Consider the following 13,358-nt stretch of genomic DNA (forward strand, 5'->3'; position numbering starts at 1 on the left):
ACACACACACACACACACACACACACACACACACACACACACACACATATATATATATTTGAGATGGAGTTTTACTCTTGTTTCCCAGCCTGGAGTGCAATGGTACAATCTTGGCTCACTGTAATCTTCGCCTCCCGGGTTCAAGTGATTCTTCTGCTTCAGCCTCCTGAGTAGCTGGGATTACAGGCGCCCGCCACCATGCCCAGCTAATTTTTTTGTATTTTTAGTAGGGACGGAGGTTTCATTATTTTGGCCAGGCTGGTCTCAAACTCCTGACCTCAGGTGATCCACCCGCCTCAGCCTCTCAAAGTGCTGGGATTACAGGCATGAGCCACTGCACCCGGCCCTTTGGCTGTCTGATGAAGCCTGTGGACCCCTTCTAAGAATATTTTTTAAAAACTTTTTTGAGACAAGAGTCTCGCTCTATTGCCCGGGCTGGAATGCAGTGGTGCCATCACAGCTCACTGCAGCCTCCAGCTGCTGGCCTCAAGTGATCTCCTGTCCCAGCCTCCCAAGTAGCTGAGACTATAGGAGCACCACTATGCCTGGCTAATTATTTTTTGTATTCCCCAGGATGATCTCAAACCCCTGGGCCCAAGCAATTCTTCCACCTCAGCTTCCCCAAAATAGGCGTGAGCCACCAAATCTGGCCCTAAGAATATTTTTAAATGCATAAAATAAGATTCTTAGGCTTATAAAAAAATTATATTGAAAAAATATAATAGATTACTAAAGTGAGAGCAGTATGTGCTTCTTTTATTATTTTTATTTTTTTGTGACGAAATCCTGCTCTGTCACCCAGACTGGAGTGCAGTGGCATGATCTCAGCTCAGTACAACCTCTGCCTCCCAGGTTCAAGAACCCGGGTTCTGCCTCCTGGGTAGCTGAGATTACAGGCACCCGCCACCATAACCAGCTGATTTTTGTATATTTTTAGTAGAGATGGGGTTTCACCATGTTGGCCAGGCTGGTCTCCAACTCCTGACCTCAGGCGATCTGCCCACCTCGGCCTCCCAAAGTGCTGGGATTACAGGCAAAAGCCATTGTGCTCAACCAAGATTAGCAATAATTAATGTGCTATGAAAATATTTTCCTTCTGTAGTCCCAGCTACACAGGAGGCTGAGGCAGGAGAATGGCGTAAACCTGGGAGGCGGAGCTTGCAGTGAGCTGAGATCCGGCCACTGCACTCCAGCCCGGGCCACAGAGCAAGACTCCGTCTCAAAAAAAAAAAAAGAAAAAGAAAAAAAGAAAATATTTTCTTTTCCTTCATGACAAATTCATGGCTAATACTGCCAGGATTTTTTTGTTGTTGCCCATATTCATAATAGAAGGAAATGCGAATGTGAAAATAAAGATGCCACTTTTCCCCCAGTCCAGGTTCACAGACCCCCTAAATTGTATCCATGACCTCCCTGAGGGGGATCCATGGACTCTTAGGTTAAGACCCCTACACTGAAGGGTCGCAGAGTACAGTTTGAAAATTACTGATTAAAAGCATGGGCTCTCCAGCAGTTCAAGCCCAGCCTGGGCAACAGGATGAGACCTCATCTTTACAAAAAATGAACAAAATTAGGCATGGTGGAGCGTGCCTGCAGTCCCAGCTACTCGGGAGACTGAGGTGAGAGGATCACTTGAGCCTGGGAGGTCGAGGCTGCAGTTGAGATTGTACCACGGCACTGCAGCCTGAGTGACAGAGTGAGATCCTGACTCAAAGATAAAAAAAGAAAAAAGAAAAAAAGATGATTTAAAAAATAACTCTAGTCCTTATGGGATGTGTGAGCCAGGCCAGTGTCCTGACCCTAAAAAAGGTTAAAAACCCAGGGTCAGGTATGGTGGCTTCTGCCTGTAATCCCTGCACCTTGGGAGACCCAGGCAGGAGGATCTCTTGAAACCAGCCTGGGCAACGTAGTGATTGCTGATCTCTACAAACTTAAAAAAAATATTAGCTGGATGAGGTAGCGTGTACCTATAGCCCTAATTACTTGGGAGGCTAAGACAGGAGGATCCCTGGAGCTCAGGAATTTGAGGCTACAGTGAGCTATGATAATACCACTGTACTCCAGCCTGGATGACAGAGTGAGACCCCATCTCTTAAAAAAAAAAAAAAAAAAAAAAGACAAACCCTAAATGCCATGTGGGTTGGGTCCTGGAAGAGAAGAAGAATATTAGGGGGAAAAAGAGTGAAATTTCAATGAAGTCTGGAGTTCAGTTAATAGCATTGTAGTTAATAGGAGCTAACGGTATAAAATAGTTAATAGCATTGCACCAGTGTTAATTTTGTAGTTTTGAAAAATGTACCATGTTCACATTGGGGGAAGCTGGGGGAAAGATACACAGCAGGCCAGGCATGGTGGCTGACACCTATAATCCCAGCACTTTTGGGAGGCTGAGGCGGGCAGATCTCTTGAGGTCAAGAGTTTGAGACCAACCTGGCCAACATGGTGAAACCTTCTTTCTACTAAAAATACAAAAATTAGCCAGGTGTGGTGGCACATGCCTGTAGTCCCATCTATCCAGGAGGTTAAGGCAGGAGAATTGCTTGAACCCGGGAGGCTGAGGTTGCAGTTAGCCGAGATTGCACCACTCCATTCCAGCCTGGGTGACAAAGTGAAACTATGTCTCAAAAAAAAAAAAAAAGATATACAGCAAACCTCTGTACTGTTTTTGTAACTTTTTCTGTAAATCTAAAGTTACTCCAAAGTAAAAAGTTTATTTTAACAAAAAGGCTAAGAACCTCTTTCTCAAATTCCTAAAGAACTTGGCTTGGTACTTAGCAGAGGCAATAGAAGTTTACCAGAACAGTGTGTTGGGTTGAGTCCTGGCTAACGTACGAACCACTGGCTGAGTGACCCCAGATAAATCACTCTTTTGAGTCTCTCCTTTCCCAGCTGTAAAGTGGGAGCCGCGATGCCTCCCGCATCGGGAGATTGTGTGAGGTGTGAAGACATGTAAAGTATCTGGCATGCAGCAGGCCTCATAGATGGGGGTGCACGCTACATCCCTCAAACAGTTCAGTAAACCGGGTGCACACTACATCCCTCTATCACTGCTCAGTAAACAGGGGTGCATGCTACATCCCTCCATCATAGCTCAGTAAACAGGGGTGCATGCTACATCCCTCCATCACAGCTCAGTAAACGGGGATGCACACTACATCTCTCCATCACTGCTCAGTAAACGGGGGTACATGCTACATCTCTCCATCACAGCTCAGTAAACAGGGGTACATGCTACATCCCTCCATCATAGCTCAGTAAACGGGGGTGCATGCTACATCCCTCCATCACAGCTTTCTCGCGGGCCTGCTCAGTGCTGGGCTTGGCCGGTGGGGAGGAGGGAGGCAGCGCAGCTCCAGGAGCCTTCCTTCCCCACCCCAGCAGCTCTTGTCTTGTCTTGCTTTTAGGTGATGACAGAGGGTGGCCACAGCAAGGGGTTTGGCTTTGTGTGTTTTTCCTCCCCAGAAGAGGCAACAAAGGCCGTGACAGAGATGAATGGGCGCATCGTGGGCACCAAGCCACTCTACGTGGCACTGGCCCAGCGCAAAGAGGAGCGGAAGGCCATCTTGACCAACCAGTACATGCAACGCCTCTCCACCATGCGGACCCTGAGCAACCCCCTCCTGGGCTCCTTTCAGCAGCCCTCCAGCTACTTCCTGCCTGCCGTGCCCCAGGTGACATCCTGCCCACAACTCCTACCACAGCCTTCCCCCTGCCCCGGCCAGGCAGAGCATGAAGACTAGAGTTCTAGGGAAATGGAGGTTTCTAACTTGCTTCTGCTGAGGACTCACGAGGAAATCTTGGTTTTCCTCTCTATAAAAGGGAGAGATAGTGTTAGTCAAATGGCATTTCCCAGTGAGAGAAGCTCGTGAATGTTGTGCTGAAAAAGACTCTCAATGATCCAGCAAGTTTGGGAAATGTTGCATTCAGCAAAATAAACCTACGTTTTTCTTTCTTTTTTTTTTTTTTTTTTTTTTGAGGTGGGGTCTCCGTGTCACCCAGGCTGGAGAGCAATGGCGTGATCATGGCTCACTGCAGCCTTGAATTTCTGGGCTTGAGTGATCCTCCCACTTTAGCCTCCTGAGTGGGTGGGACTACAGGTGCGTGCCACCATGCCCAGCTGATTTTTTTGTTTATTTTAATGAGGGGGGTCTCGCCATGTTGCCCAGGCTGGTCTCAGACTCCTGGGTTCAAGCAATCCTTCTTCATTGGCCTCCCGAAGTGCTGGCATTACAGGAGTGAGCCACTGTGCTCCACCCTACATTTTTTAAAAAATTAAATTAATCTTTTTTTTTTGAGACAGAGTCTTGCTCTGTTGCCCAGAATGGAGTACAGTGACAACATCTTGGCTCGCTGCACGCTCTGCCTCCTGGGTTCAAGTGATTCTTATGCCTCAGCCTCCCAGGTAGCTGAGATTACAGGTGCGTGCCACCACACTCGGCTAATTTTTTGTGTTTTTAGTAGAGACGGGGTTTCACCATGTTGACCAGGCTGATCTTGAACTCCTGACCTCAAGTGATCTGCCCTCCTTGGCCTCCCAAAGTGCTGGGATTACAGGCATGAGCCACCATGACTTAAATTTCTTTACTGTCTACACTATTCTACCCTAAGATGCCAATTTCTACTGAGACTGTCCGAAACAGGCACAGATTACCCAGCATTTCCCCGGCTTAGATGGTCATTTTTTGTGGGATGCCTGTTAACATCTCCCCTGGATGTTAGTGTTCTGAGGACCATGGTTTGGGAAAGGACCTCATGGGACTTAAAGGAAGTAGAAAGATGTCACCCATTAAAGGCCACCAGAGTGAGAACATTGCTCTCCTTTTAGCAGTTGCTTAAGCTGGCACAAGTTGGAGTAAGATGTCACCCTTTTTATCCAGGTCATTGGGCTAGCTGACAAGGAGCCAAGATTGAAATCTAAGATCTTTGCCCTGGAGGATTCAGGGCTAATGGACATCCTGAGATGGGAGGAAGGAACTTTCATTTCAGCCTTATGGGTCTTGACTCACCAGTCCCTGCAGGAGCCAATGGAGTTCCTGCCATGGTGTCCCTGAAGAGTTGTAGCTTCTCACCTACCCTGCTGCCAAGCCCCTCAGTCTGGGTCTTCTTTTCCCATGCAGCCTCCAGCCCAGGCTGCATACTATGGCTGTGGCCCGGTGACACCCACCCAGCCTGCTCCCAGGTGGACGTCCCAGCCACCTAGACCTTCCTGTGAGTGACCCAGCACCTTCCACTCTGACTGGCCTATTGGTGTGGGCCCCATGAGGCAGTCATGACACAGCGATGAAACCTGGCTCTGCCACTTTCCAGGGTGGGTGACTTCACTTCTCTGAGCCTCAGTTTCCTCTTCTGAGCATGGGCCTGAATGAGATGTGTGTACAGTACCAAGCACAGTGGTGAGCCAATGAAAGACCCAGCTAGCCACCAGCAGTCATCGCCAAAGATGCCTCTGATTTGTGACTCTGAAAATTCTTGCAAAGCTGAGAAGATGAAATTCCTCTGGCTATATTATTGACCAAAGGCCCTCCTCTGTAAGAGTGAAATGCACGCTCACTTGAAACTGTCTTGAGAGACTAAGGTGTGCGATCATGGTGTTTATGCAGTTTGGGGCTCTGGGTAGACAGGAGCTGGATTTGAAATTGTAGATTCCTACACTCCCCCTTTCTGGAGTTCTGGGTCTAAGTGAATTGACTCCTATTTCTGTTGTGAATGTTGTAGTTTCCCTTCCCATTCTCTTGGTGGCCCTGGAAGCCTCTAGGCACAGTGTGCCACCCTGATTATTCCCACCATTCCATCCAACTTTTCTCTCTGTGGTGTCTGCACCACAAGCTGCCTACCCTCCAGGTGCCTCGATGGTCCGGCCACCAGTCGTGCCTCGTCGCCCCCCGGCCCACATCAGCAGTGTCAGGCAGGCCTCCACCCAGGTGCCACGCATGGTGCCTCATACCCAGAGAGTAGGTGAGTGTGGGTAGGGCCAAGGGGAATGGGGGTGGGGCAAAGTTGGCACCAGAAGTCAGGACCAGCCTCCATGGTGACCTTGCCATACGCCCTCTCAGTGAGCAAGGCCGACTTTGGAGACTGTAGCGTGGTAGTTAGCGTGGCCTCCAGTTCCTGGGACCAACTGACTCAGGCCTCTGCTGACTACTACATCCGATCACCTAATCTGTAAAATAGGGACAAAAATAGTACCCCCATTTTATTGTAGAGAATTTAAATTTTTTTTTTTTTTTTTTTTTTTTTTGAGGCAGAGTTTTGTTCTTGTTGCCCAGGCTGGAGTGCAATGGCATGATCTCTGCTCACTGCAACCTCCGCCTCCCAGATTCAAGTGATTTTCCTGCCTCAGCCTCCCAAGTAGCTGGGATTGTAGGCATGCACTACCATGCCTGGGTAATTTTGTATTTTTAGTAGAGACGGGGTTTCTCCATGTTGGTCAGGCTGGTCTTGAACTCCCGATCTCAGGGGATCCACCCACCTCGGACTCCCAAAGTGCTGAGATTACAGGCATGAGCCACTGTGCCCAGCCTTAATTTTTTTTTTTTTTTTTTTTTTTTTTTTGAGATCAAATCTTGCTCTGTCGCCCAGGCTGGAGTGTAATGGCGTGATTTTGGCTCACTGCAACCTCTGCCTCCCGGATTCTAAGCAATTCTCCTGCCTCAGCCTCCCAAGTAGCTAGGATTACAGGCATGCACCACCATACCTGGCTAATTTTTGTATTTTCAGTAGAGACAGGGTTTCACCATGTTGGCCAGGCTGGTCTCGAACTCCTGACCTCAGGTGATCCACTGGCCTCCGCCTCCCAAAGTGCTGGGATTACAGGCATAAGCCACCATGCCCGGTTTGTTGTTGAGGATCAATGAGATCATGCATGCAAGAGGTTAGCGCTGGGCCTAAAGCCTGGTAAGTACTGCAGTGACTATAAACAAGGGTGTAGATTTTGGCTGTTCAGCAAGCGCGTCTGTTCTTTCATTCTGCAAATGTTCTCACATCCACTCTGTGCTGGAGCCCCAAGCTCAGCACTGGAGGTTCTGCGTGAATGAGGCATACTCAATCCCTGGCCTTAGGTTGCTGCCAGGCCCTGACACCCCTGCTTATTCCTTTTTATTGTGGTAAATACACATAACAAAATTTACCACTTAACTATTTTTCAGTGTACAGATCAATGGCATTAAGTATATTCACGCTGTTGTGCACTGCCACCACCATCCACTCTCCAGAAGTCTGTTCATCCTGCAGAGCTGAAATTCTGTGCCCAGCAAACCATAACTTCTCGTTCCTCCTCCCCCAGCCCTTGGCAACTGCCATTCTACTTTGTCTCTGTGAATCTGACTATTCTTGGTACCTCATATAAGTGGAATCATAGAGTATTTGTCTTTTTGTGGCTGTTTTTCTTTCTTTTTTTACTTTACATGTCTCAAGATGTATCTATGTTGTAGTGTGTGTCAGAATCTCCTTATTAAGGCTAAGTAATATTCCACTGTATGTATAGACCTCATTTTTACTTATTCATTCATCTATAATGGACTCTCCTACCCTTTGGGTATTGTGAATAATGCTGCTGTGAAAATGGTTGTACAGGCTGGGCATGGTGGCTCACGCCTGTAATCCCAGCACTTTGGGAGGTCGAGGTGGGTGGGTCATGAGGTCAGGAGTTCAAGACCAGCCTGACCAACATGGTGAAACTCTGTTTCTACTAAAAATGCAAAACTTAGCCAGATGTGGTGGCATGTGCTTGTTATCCCAGCTACTTGGTAGGCTGAGACAAGAGAATTGATTGAACCCGGGAGGTGGAGGTTGCAGTGAGCTGGGATCACACTACTGCACTATAGTCTGGGTGACAGAGCAAGACCCTGTCTCAGAAAAAAAAGAAAAGAAAAGAAAATATTTGTACAAATAGCTCTTTGAAACCCTGCTTTCAATTCTTTTGGGTATATACCCAGAGGTAAAATTGCTGGATGATATGGTAATTCTGTCTAACTCTTTGAGGAAGCCCTATACTGTTTTTCTGTAGTGGCTACATCATTTTACATTCCTACCAACAGTGCACAGTGTTCTAATTTCTTTACATTCTTGTCAACGCTTGTTATTTTCTGTTTTGGTTTGGTTTTGTTTCGTTTTTGGATAGCAGCTGTTTGAACTCTGCTTTTTTTTTTTGCAGCCAACATTGGTACTCAGACCACAGGACCCAGTGGCATAGGATGCTGTACACCAGGCCGGCCTCTCCTGCCGTATAAATGTTCCTCAGCAGCACATAGCACCTATCGGGTAAGGCCAGCCCAGCTGCCTGCTCTTAGCCTGGGCTCCTGGCCGCCTGGCTCAGAACCTTAGCTAAGGTGTTGGGCCTTGGCTTTTTTTCTTTCCTTGGCTTGTAAAGTTTCGTTTATTAATGTGTACAATCAGTAAGAGATCACCCTTACTACGAGAAGGGGAAAGAGGGCCAGCATCCTGTTTTATTTACAATCTGTTTTGCCTCGGTTATTACCAAAATTAATTTGGATGTCCTTAGTATTTGTGCTGAGCACCAAGGAAAGGTATTCTAAGAATATGGTGATTATTGAAGGGATGTACTTAATCTTCAAAGCAGAAAATATCTACTCTAATCAAAGACTGTATATTTATCTACCTGCCCTAAAAAAGGTCTAAAATTCAGGATTATCATATCCTGTGTAGAATTTCAATGTGTCTAGTTTGAACGACTTCTAGGAAAATGAATGAGAGAAGGGTCTTTTTTTTTTTTTTTTTTTGACAGCACCCAGGTTAGAGTGCAGTGGTGTGATTATAGCTCACTGCAGCCTCAAACTCCTAGGCTCAAGTGATCCTCCCACTTCAGCCTCCAAGTACAGGCGTGTGACACCAGGCCTGGCTAATTTTGTGTATTTTTTGTAGAGACAGGAGTCTCATTATGTTGCCAAGGTTGATCTCAAACTCCTGGCCTCAAGCGATCCTCCAAAGTTCTAGGATTGTAAGTGTGAGCCACCACACCCAGCCAAAAATGTGTTAAAATTACCAAGATGTAAAAGGGTGAGAAGTGTGCTGGGGACATGTCCATAAAGCTACTTGATAAAAAGTGCTTTATTTGGCACAAAGTTATTGGTAACACAGGGCTTTCATTTATCAACGTTCATCAGGGACCTTTATAAGTTCATAGCACTACAGGAAATGTCTAAGCTAGAGGCATGACTTCGTCTTCTAATCTGCTTTGCCCTTGCTGGGGACTCTGCACCCTACCTGATCATCCAGACCTTGCCCGCTGTTCCCCTACCCCAGTGCCTCCCTGGCCTTCTGTTCACTTGCCAGGGTAAGTGGGTTTTTTTTGTTTGTTTGTTTTTTGAGACGGAGTCTCGCTCTGTCACCCAAGCTGGAGTGCAGTGGCGCGATCTCGGCTCACTGCAAGCTCCATCTCCCAGGTTCAAGCCATTCTCCTGCCTCAGCCTGCCGAGTAGCTGGGACTACAGGTGCATGCCACCACACCCGGCTAAGTTTTTGTATTTTTAGTAGAGTTCGGGTTTCACCGTGTTAGCTAGGATGGTCTCGATCTCCTGACCTTCTGATCTGCCTGGCTCGGCCTCCCAAAGTGCTGGGATTACAGGTGTGAGCCACCATGCCCGGCCCAGGGTAAGTGTTTTGAGGGCATGCCTATCCATGGTGATTAAGGGATGTGTCCCTGGCACCATGCAGGTCCAGGAGCCGGCTGTGCACGTCCCGGGACAGGAGCCCCTGACCGCATCCATGCTGGCTGCGGCACCCCTGCATGAGCAAAAACAGATGATTGGTGAGTGGCTGGTTCTCCTACTCTGGAGCAAGAAGAGGAAGGCTATGAGCTGGCTAGCCTGCTGGGAAACACCCTGAGTGGTGGTCCAACGTGAGGTCAAAGTCCAGCATTGTCACTGCCCCCCACTAGTGGGTGACCGTGGCCAAGCTGCCTCTGTTCTTCAGGCGCCTGTTCTCTTGTCTTAAAACTCTGGTCAGACTAGATGGTCCTGAGGTCCAGAACTTCCAGTGCTGCTGTCCTGTGACTTTGAGGTTGGGAGACACTCCAGATGTGGGCAGATCAGGGGACAGAAGGGAGGAGTAGAGGTATGGTCTTGGGTTTCTGCCGAGAAATGGCCTGTAGGTGGGGGGTTAAAGTTCGTCACCCCTTTCCTGAATGGGAGGAAGCTGCTGTTCACGTTTCCTAGTGCTCAATGCAGGCAGGTGGGGCATTGGCGCATTTGGTAAATATGTGATGTTCCCCATAGATTCTGGATTCCTTGTGCAATTCATCTCCACCCCAGTGTCCATGGCAGGCCCTGATAAAAATGTCACTAAGTGAACACAAGCTTGTTCCTGGTTGGCAGGTTCTTTACTGCATGGCCACCAAGACCTCCAGACCCTTCACTGAACACCCCCATTACCACCGCCCCATTGTTTCTTCAGCTTACTTAGGGTTTTGCCACGTTACCGCCTTCCCCTCACCCTGAATTTTTTTTTTTTTTTTTTTCGGAGACTGAGTCTTGCTCTGTCACCCAGGCTGGAGTGCAGTGGCACGATCTCAGCTCACTGCAACCTCTGCCTCCCAGGTTCAAGTGATTCTCCTGCCTCAGCCTCCCAAGTAGCTGGGATTATAGGCACGTGCCACTACGCCTAGATAATTTTTGTATTTTTAGTAGAGATGGGGTTTCACCATGTTGTCCAGGCTGGTCTCAAACTCTTGACCTCAGGTGATCTGCCCGCCTCGGCCTCCCAAAGTACTGTGATTACAGGTGTGAGCCACTGTGCCTGGCCTTACCCGCAAAACTTTTAAATGAACTTAATGGAAGTAGAAGGCTTTGTTACTAGTTCTCTATACACATCTTCACTTTCTTCATGGGAAGACCCCTTCCACCCTTTCTGCCTTAAGAGACACCCCATCCTTGCTGGGCCCTGCACACAGCTGAGACAGGCTGACCGCCAGTACCAGGCCCTGTCATTAGAAGTACCTGATGTTAGAACAGGTGTTAAATGTCACAGCCTGGAAGGAGCAGTTCTGGGAGAAGAACCCAGATGTCCTCAGTGCTCCACTCCATACCAGCCCTGGGATGCTGGGATGTGAGCCAGGCAGGTGCACAAGCCATTAGAGGGTGTTCCACACAGGGGAGCGTCTCTACCCTCTTATCCATGATGTCCACACCCAGCTGGCCGGCAAGATCACGGGCATGCTGCTGGAGATTGACAACTCAGAGCTGTTACTCATGCTGGAGTCTCCAGAGTCCCTCCATGCCAAGGTAAGCAGGAACCTGGGCAGCAGGGAGCCCGAGGGGGCAGGAGCAGAGCTAAGGACAAGGGCTCTCCTAGTGGAGCTAGTGGGCAGCTGTTTGGCCAGATAAAGTGTTTCTTCTTGCTGACACTTGAAGGCCTGCTGAATCTTAGAGTGGAGGGGGGCTTAGGTAAGGGTTTGCTACTTCGCGCCTCCGTGGACTAACTCTGTGTTGTTCCATAGGTAGGGTTTTGGTACAAGGAAGTGTGTTCTGACTCAGTGTAAGGGTTAAGATTTTTCCAGCTGTCCAGCAGTGTACTGCTGTGTCAAAGGTGACAGACAGGGCCATGGGATCTTGCAAGCAGTGGTGGAGGGAGGGTTCCACAGAAACACTGTGGATGGAGGAGGATCCTGTATCCAGGATGCTGAGCCAGGGGGAGGTCAAGGCTCTTCTGGGACCTGCTGGGGCAGCTGCACTAAGCCTCTCCCACTCATGTCCCACAGATAGATGAGGCAGTGGCCGTGCTGCAGGCACACCAGGCAATGGAGCAGCCGAAGGCGTACATGCACTGAAACCAGGTGGGTGGAACGGTGACAGGAGCAGCTGAGCCCGGGAGAAGCTGTAAGGAACTAGGCAGGGACTTTCACAAACACACAGAATTGTGCTGTGTCCCTGGCTTTCTCTGAATCACCAAGGAGTTTGGAGGAAGTCGTGAGAATCAGAGGGGATGATTAACTGTGATCAGAATGAGGGGTGGTGGAGGGTGAAGGAGGTGCCCTCTTGCCAGCTGCCCTGTTTGGCTTCATGCAGAATAGGTTGCGCTTTCCTGGGGCCATGCCTGGCTCTATTCTGCCTGCCTGAAGGCATGGCCGGGATGAAACCACCTTCTTTATTGAAGTCTGGGTGTCCACCATACTTTAAAAACACTTACTTTTACCTTTTTGTCCTCAGAAAAGGAAATCCTCACTTCCATGGCTGCCAAAAGGACAGTGTTTCTGGCTCTCAGTCCTAAGGCCCTGCAAACTCTAACTCATTTCCCAATGAGTCTGTATCTATACTTGGGCTCTGTATCTGAATGACGGTTGGTCACCCATCCAGCCTATTACCTTTTGCTTTGTGTATTAAAAGTGCTGCAAAATCTGCCTTGCCTCCCACCCTTTTGTGTCTGAGGGAGGTGGGGACAGAGCAAAAGGTAGACATGACTGGGTGGGGCTCTGGCTCTAAGAAACAGAAACCATAAAGGAGTGCTGAAGTACACAGAGGGCATATACACAAGAGCAGAAGTGTCAGGAACTGACCCGTCAACAGTACAGTGGATGACAACATGAATATCACGCAATGGACCAGAGCTACAGGGGCCTCCATCTGATGTGCATGGAGCCCCTGGCTTGGGCACCCTGCAGGGCAAACACCCAGCTGCTTCTCGGCTCCAGGCTGGCTAAGGAGTTGTGTAACATAATTAACCCTTGTAGGAACGCTTTAGGGTACCTTCCCAGGTCAGGATTTTCCTCCCCTGGAAATGGGGAAGTCTCTCAAAGCTTCTTCGGGTCAGTTAGTGCTCACCTTCCAACAGGGACGTACGGTCGTCTTTGCCCTCTCCTGTACCTGAGCAGCCAAATGAAAGCTTCTACTATGACCCAAGCAGACTGGGTTCTGCTAAAAATTCACCAGCTAAAAATTCAACAAATCTGAGTCCTCAAGGCTGCTCTGCCACTCTCAGCTCCTCACTCTTCCTGTTCTCCACTCCACAGACCTCCAACCTGTCTTCGTCACACCCTGCCCACTTCTCTGGCTGCTTTTAATCTGTTCCCTGTGCAGATCCATCGTCTTCTTCCCAAATGCTGACTGCTGACATTTCTTTAGTCTCAGTCCTGGGCTCTCTCCTTTTCTCATGCCATGTTTTCCTGAGCTATCTAATTTACAAGCACATCTTCAATTTGCACCTAGTCTAGGATGACTCCCCGTTTTCCTCTTCAGCCCAGTCAATTCTTAAGAGCAACTGAGTCACCTTTCTCACATTCCACCACCTACTTGCCATCAGCTCCTGGTTATCTTGGTAACATTCATGTATAAAATCAAGCGTATGATTTAACTAAGTCCTCTTTTTTTTTTAATTTTTTAAAATTTGAGATGGTGTCTCACTCTGTC

At 48.5% G+C, this 13,358-nt stretch overlaps 1 protein-coding gene across 6 annotated transcripts in view; it reads left to right on the forward strand.

Moving 5' to 3' along the window:
* PABPC1L (poly(A) binding protein cytoplasmic 1 like) overlaps nucleotides 1-13,358 on the forward strand; it is a 36,875-nt gene that overhangs the window by 19,176 nt on the left and 4,341 nt on the right. Inside the window, exons 8-14 of one of the 6 annotated variants that reach the window (XR_003309641.1) lie at nucleotides 3,405-3,671; nucleotides 5,827-5,955; nucleotides 8,153-8,259; nucleotides 9,673-9,766; nucleotides 11,107-11,237; nucleotides 11,714-11,788; nucleotides 12,162-12,352. Coding sequence is in view for 3 of the 6 variants with exons in the window: in XM_031934709.1 (XP_031790569.1) it covers nucleotides 3,405-3,671; nucleotides 5,118-5,208; nucleotides 5,827-5,955; nucleotides 8,153-8,259; nucleotides 9,673-9,766; nucleotides 11,107-11,237; nucleotides 11,714-11,782 (888 nt within the window). In the remaining 3 variants the exon portion in view is untranslated. Of the gene's footprint in view, nucleotides 1-3,404; nucleotides 3,714-5,117; nucleotides 5,683-5,826; nucleotides 5,956-8,152; nucleotides 8,260-9,672; nucleotides 9,767-11,106; nucleotides 11,238-11,713; nucleotides 11,789-12,161; nucleotides 12,353-13,358 lie in introns of those variants that run through there. The other 5 variants (XM_031934709.1, XR_003309643.1, XM_023227859.2 and 2 more) reach the window with 5 other exon arrangements.

The sequence above is a fragment of the Piliocolobus tephrosceles genome, chromosome 20 (genome assembly GCF_002776525.5).
Source record: "Piliocolobus tephrosceles isolate RC106 chromosome 20, ASM277652v3, whole genome shotgun sequence".
Lineage (NCBI taxonomy): Eukaryota > Metazoa > Chordata > Mammalia > Primates > Cercopithecidae > Piliocolobus > Piliocolobus tephrosceles.